This window comes from Phyllobates terribilis, unplaced genomic scaffold (assembly GCF_046119375.1).
Source record: "Phyllobates terribilis strain yellow unplaced genomic scaffold, ASM4611937v1 Scaffold_3__8_contigs__length_932513732, whole genome shotgun sequence".
NCBI classification, from domain to species: domain Eukaryota; kingdom Metazoa; phylum Chordata; class Amphibia; order Anura; family Dendrobatidae; genus Phyllobates; species Phyllobates terribilis.
In genome coordinates this window covers 432,801,485-432,807,484 of record NW_027362763.1, presented here as the reverse complement: position 1 = coordinate 432,807,484, position 6,000 = coordinate 432,801,485, and the positions used below count along the sequence as shown (strand labels likewise).

At 44.5% G+C, this 6,000-nt stretch overlaps 1 protein-coding gene across 1 annotated transcript in view; it reads left to right on the top strand.

The window, feature by feature from the left end:
• Positions 1-3,503: 3,503 nt before the first annotated feature.
• RRAGD (Ras related GTP binding D) overlaps positions 3,504-6,000 on the top strand; it is an 87,607-nt gene continuing 85,110 nt past the window's right edge. Inside the window, exon 1 of the mRNA XM_073675699.1 lies at positions 3,504-3,885. Within this exon, the coding sequence (XP_073531800.1) occupies positions 3,747-3,885 (139 nt within the window). The 5' untranslated portion in view covers positions 3,504-3,746. The remainder of the gene's footprint in view (positions 3,886-6,000) is intronic.

The window sequence follows — 6,000 nt, the reverse complement described above, 5'->3', positions numbered from 1 at the left end:
GACTTCAATTTGTATTCTTCCAACTGTTATGGCACTCACATGATGCAGTTTGACAATGTTCTCGGCCGAGAGACCGCTATCGATGAGCTGGATGATCCTGTGTCTCTTTTCTTGTGAAATCTTCTTCATGGCTGCTCCTCAATTCGAACCAGTGACCTTTCACTTGGGAATCAACCTAATAACACACTGAGCTATTAGGGAATGTGAAAACAGGTTGTATTTTGTAGTATACAGGAAGAAAAATATTTTTTCACCACCAGGAGCAAAACAGTAACAAGAATCTGCATAACAAATCATATGCTAAATAGTTGCAAGTTAAATTTATGTATGAGATAGCCAAGATGATTGTCTGTAAAATGATGGAATTCTCACGTTCGAAGCAGTGGTGGATGGTGAGCTATGGAGCATTGGGACAGGCTGTCAGTCAGGGTGGTGACTGGACCAGTGCAGCGCTGCCACTGTGACTAAAACCGAATGCTGCAGGGCAGAATAAAGTTAATTTTCTCCCCGCAGCGTTCGGCAGGTTAGTAACGCTAATATCTGCAGGTCAATAGCATTTTTTCTGGTGACAGGTTCCCTTTAAGTAGGAATAGGGAGATGATGTCATTGAGCCACACTGGGCAACCTGCAAAACTCGACGTGGAGCACAACAGAGGGCAGCGAACTGAGGTGAAGGAAGCAGAGCCCGGGATACCCAGTACAAGTATTTGCTCCATGATGCAATAATCCTTTGGTACAATAATGCCTTAAAATGCTAACTGTATTACCTCATAATAAACACAGTGTCCCTTTATAAATGTTCTTCACAAGTCTGAAATGTGCCATCATACACATGGAACTCATCAGGTACTGTACCCCATTAATGGGCCCACTAGGTGCCATCATGAAGCTAATTTCTTCATAAAGATTTCATAGCAAAGATTGTGCTCAAACACAGATAGTTCACCCATATATATGTAAAGGAGTGCCCCACAAAAAGAGTATTGTTGAGACAATGCCACCATAACAGTGCATCTGATAGACTGTGTCCCATAAACATTGAATGTTTGTTAAGTTTCTAAGATACTTTGAAAATTGCTTTGATATTAATTAACTATTGCAGGGGCTGGTAAAAACTGGACAATTCCAGTAGAAGCTCAGATACTTAACTACTTGTAAGCATGCTCCGAGCTGAATAATGAAGTAGCAAACGTGTTCATGGATTGTTTTTGTTGAACTTTTTCTGAATGTAATTATCTACACAACAAAGAGGTATAAAACATTGGTTTCTCATGACCCATTCATAAAGAGAACAGAACCTGGCAAAAACAGTGATGGGGATAAACAGGAGGGAAAATCAAAATACACTGGTTTATGTATAATTTACAGCAAGGACTAACAAAGGGCAGCAGATTAACTATAAAGAAATCATTGTTTGTGGTTTATCCACCTAAATGTCATTCTCGTAAAAAATAATAAACATTTTTTAGCTTTGTATTCCACCTGGGTAGTGGGATGTAAGAGGACGCATAATATAGGTTATCAGATTATGCAAATTGTCTCGTTACCCCTTGAATATCAGACTATCTAACTCATAGAATTAAGGTTAAGTAAAATGTACAGTTACTACAAAGTTGTTGTAATATTCTTCTTCTTCTTCTTATTATTATTATTATTATTAATAATAATAATAAAAATTGGGTCTACATGCTGAGAAGTAACAATAATACTAACAATAATACTGAAATTCTAACTTGCCTATTAAATTGGATAATAATATGAAATAGTATCATGTTGAAACAGAGAAAGACAAAAGCCCTTGAGGCCAATGGTAACTGTCTCATATTAGTCTGAAAATTCCTTTCCAATCACAATAAATCTCTTGGTCAACTTCCCATCCCTAGAAATCTAGTAGTAACTATACCTTGTGATATTACTTTTTTATGAAAGTCATTCATCATTATAAAATAAAGAAATAACTATTTCTTGCTTATCCCCTGTTGTTCCAATGCCACAGCCTCGATGATCTCCACCAGTACCGGAGCCAAGGCACTTGGCAGTGGCCACTATACATTAAAGTAGGTTTCCGATCTAAAAGCGAACCTGTCAGCAAGATTTAGCCCTATAAACTAAAGGCATGGCTATAATGACTGTGATGCTGATTAATATGATATGAAGGGATCCACTCAGTGGTTGCTGAATACTCACCTTATGAAATTTTCAGAAAATTATGTCTTCTATGCTTCAGGATGTTTCGGGGTGGGACGTAGGGGCAGGGTCTTCTTCTCGTTGTCGCCCGTTGTCATCAGTCACCTTCCTCCTTTTTAAAATTCCATGCCGCTGCCATCATTGTGTAGGTGGTGTTGGCACAGTGAAAGCTTGCGCACTGTGTGCAGGATTTCAATAAAATGGCGCCAGAGGTGGCGCATGCACAGATCGAGATTTTGGCTCAGTTCAGAGACAAATTTTTGATCTGCGTATGCGCCGCCTCTGGCACCATTTTATTGCAGTCCTGCACACAGGATGCCGACTCCCACTGCGAGCGCACGCACCGCCCATGCAATGATGGCGGAGTTTTGAAAAGGAGGCAGGTCACTGAATAATCAGTGACCTGCACAAGAAATGGAGGAGGATGGTGGGGGGGGGGAGCGGAGAACGAGAAGAAGACCATGCCCCCACATCCCACCCTGAAGCACACAAGAAGTCATTTTTGGAAAACTTCATAAGGTGAGTATTCAGCAGCCACTGAGCGGATCCCTTCACATCAGGTATCATATTAATCAGCATCATAGCACCATTATAGCCATGCCTTTAGTTTATAGGGCTAAATCCGGCTGACAGGTTTGCTTTAAACTACAAGTCTGCAGGCAGTCATGTGATCGTAAGACTAAGTATACAGTATATACACTCCAGGCCACAATCTGACTAGATTATTTCTGGCCTCGCTCAATACACTTGCATTGAGCGAGGCCTCACCTATCTAGTCAGAATGTGGCTGGGAGAATGCATATCTCATACTTGCGGTCAAAGACCGCCTGCTCCTGGCACCGCCAATGAAGAACCCTCACAGCGCGCAGGGTACATGTCGGGAGGATTCACAGGTCTGCAGTCACATAGAGTGACTGCAGATTTGTAGTTTAAGACTGGACAACTCCTTTAACTATGTATGTGCAGTGCAATTCCATGCAATGTTCCCATCCGGCCATCTCTGGAGCTAAGTACTGCTGATTGGAGGGGGTGCTGCCTGTCAGAACCCCACCGATCTAATAATGAGGACCTATCATCATGAGATTTCATTGATATAAATTGACCTGAGAATAGTTTAAACAAACCTGCAATTATGCAATTCAATCTTAAAGATTGCAGAGGCTACAACAGTCATAGACAGGAGTCCTGAGTGCACAGGGGCAGGGGTTGTCTTTATGGTAAAGCCCCTTTAAGAATCATATTAGTGTAGATTACAGTAAAACCGGAATTCGTTGCTGCAAAACATTACGTCAAGCATCAATAATAGAAGGGAACACATAATGGCATGGCTGCACAGCTCTCTGCCCTGAGTGAGTGAGTGTATAATGGTAGGGTAGAGCTGTGCTGTGTGTGGAGTGCTGCAGTGTGGTGGGTGTCAGGTGACTGGGTCACGCAGGCTCTCTGCATTCAGAGGACTGTGTAGGGGGAGAGCAGCTGAGCTGCACCGAGATACCAGCAAGAAACAGCTCTGCTGGGACAACTTTTCCTAGGAGAAAAGAAACACAGGGACTGCTGAGAAAATGAGCCAGGGTCTGCACAGGAACAGCAAGCAACAAGATGAAGAACAGGAAGACGAGGAGGACGGTATAGCAGGAGTATCAGATTATGAGGATGGAGACTCTTTCATGGACGGAGACTTTGGCAGCGAAGAAGAAGAGGGTATAAATAGTTAATAGTTCTTGGTTTTACTGAGGCAATGAATTAGGTACTTGCGATTTAGTATATGCAGGTTAAGTATAATGTGAGAAAACCATCAGGGATGCAAGTGCATGACTGATTAATATATCATGCGTGAAACATCTAGAACAAGTGACGGCACTGTTTATATGGATCTCCAGTCCGTATGCCTTATAGTCATAGTATGGGTTATAAGCGACATACATTTTGGGACATTTTGGGTGTATCTGACATAGCTGAGACATATTACCGCCATTATTAAATTTAATGTGGGCCATTTTATACTGGATAAATATGTGAAGTGATTGAACCCCTTACTATACTGGTGTGTAGGAGGCAGGACTTTCTTTCCACTTCTGACAGTTCCACCTCAAATAGGATTTGTAAGGATTTGTCCTGTAGAATGTGCTGAGTGTGGAGCTGGCGGAGCTGTCAAGGACAGCTGCTATTCTCAATCCCCCCAATGTTGGGCATTGTGTGGTGTAGTGTGGCTGCTGGCTAAAGTTTCCTTGTAAGCATTTCAATGTATGGATGGCTGGAATACTTGGGTTTCTAGAGTTCACGACAGCAAGTGTTTAAAGCTTGTGTCTTCATGTAACATGCACAGTTGGCGCCGTGCCCGTTGTAGTCTCTTTTTCTGTTGATGGTAAACATAATGCCAGCTATTAGAAGATTTTTGGAAACAGTTTGACAGCCCTGAAATATCCATGTGTGTTACTTCAACCTCTGATTTGGTGAACTGTATCCATCAGAAAGCACAAAACTCTACAAATCATATGTCTCTTTTCTGAATTGAAATTGACCCCTTTTGTGCCATTGGTTTATGGACAATATTCACACTTGTGTCATACAGAATTATAACATGACTATTATTCTTCCTCTATTCCTATTAATTTCACAGCGTAAATGACGCGCCCCCTGGGCCGTGTGTGGGGGAATACCCGGAGCCGGGTCTCTGTGTAATGCTGAGGGTTTGTAGTCTCCGTGGCGGCGACCCGGTCCCGTGGCTCAGGGTGGTCAAACCAGTGGCGGATCTGTTTCTTTGGTTTTTAATATTTAAATGTCCGACTACGCCACCCGTGGATTGCGGTCACTGAGAACCGCCGCTGCGGGGCAAACCGCTGAGACTGATGTTGGGTGCGCAGCAGAGGGTAGTATAACTCCCCACGGGAGGAGTATAGCCTCAGGGCAGCGTGTGTAGATGGTGAGGGTTGTGGTGCATGGGCGCAGCAGAAATGACTCAGAGTCCGCGCAGTGCAGTTCAGGGTCTTTACTGTTGGTAATGAAGAAGGCCCTGCCGGGAGTACTGGCTAACATTAGAGGCCTGGTCGTCAGTCTGTGAGCGAACAAGAGTCCCCCTGGCCAGGTGGAGGTGTAGGCCTTCCCGTCTGACTGCACTCTTCCTGGCTACCTTGCTGTAGTCGTGTAGTAGCCCACGTCCCTGAGAATACCGTGTGGTGCCCACCCGTATGGCTGGTGACTTGGGGCCTTTGGTACCTTCCGCTCCTCGATGGCGGTGCCGGTCCTTTGCGTGTGACTGAGCCTCCGGGCTTTCTATGGCCAGAGGACCTGAAATCCCCTGCCGTGTGGTTTCTGCTGCTGGATGCATAATCCCCACAGCCTCGGACTCCGGTGTCCGGTTCTCTGCGTCTTCTGCCAGGATGAGCTCTATCATCTCCAATCCTAGGCTCTCTGCTCCTGTGTTGCCTGCAGAGCTCCTTGCTCTGACTAGACTGGACTCAACTCGACTCTCCTAACCCCGCCCCAGATCCAGTTTATAAAGGGCAGGTTCCTCCCCTCCCTGGACTGGGGCAGGAGGCGTTGCATGCAACAGTGCTCCTGACCAGGAAAACCCATGCTCGCTCTCAGACATGGTATTTCTACCACTGTGGCAACCAGACCCCCTGGGGTGCCACATTCCTCCCTGGTAAATTTTAGTACTCCGGGACTAAACACATTTTATGAAAACATACATAACAGGGTATAAGCAATAACACATCAACATATGTACAAGGAGTTCAGTCTTTATAGGTCACGGCACTTCCGTAACCAGGTGTCCATGTCACCCAAGATGTACTTTGAGGGACCCGTCCCAAA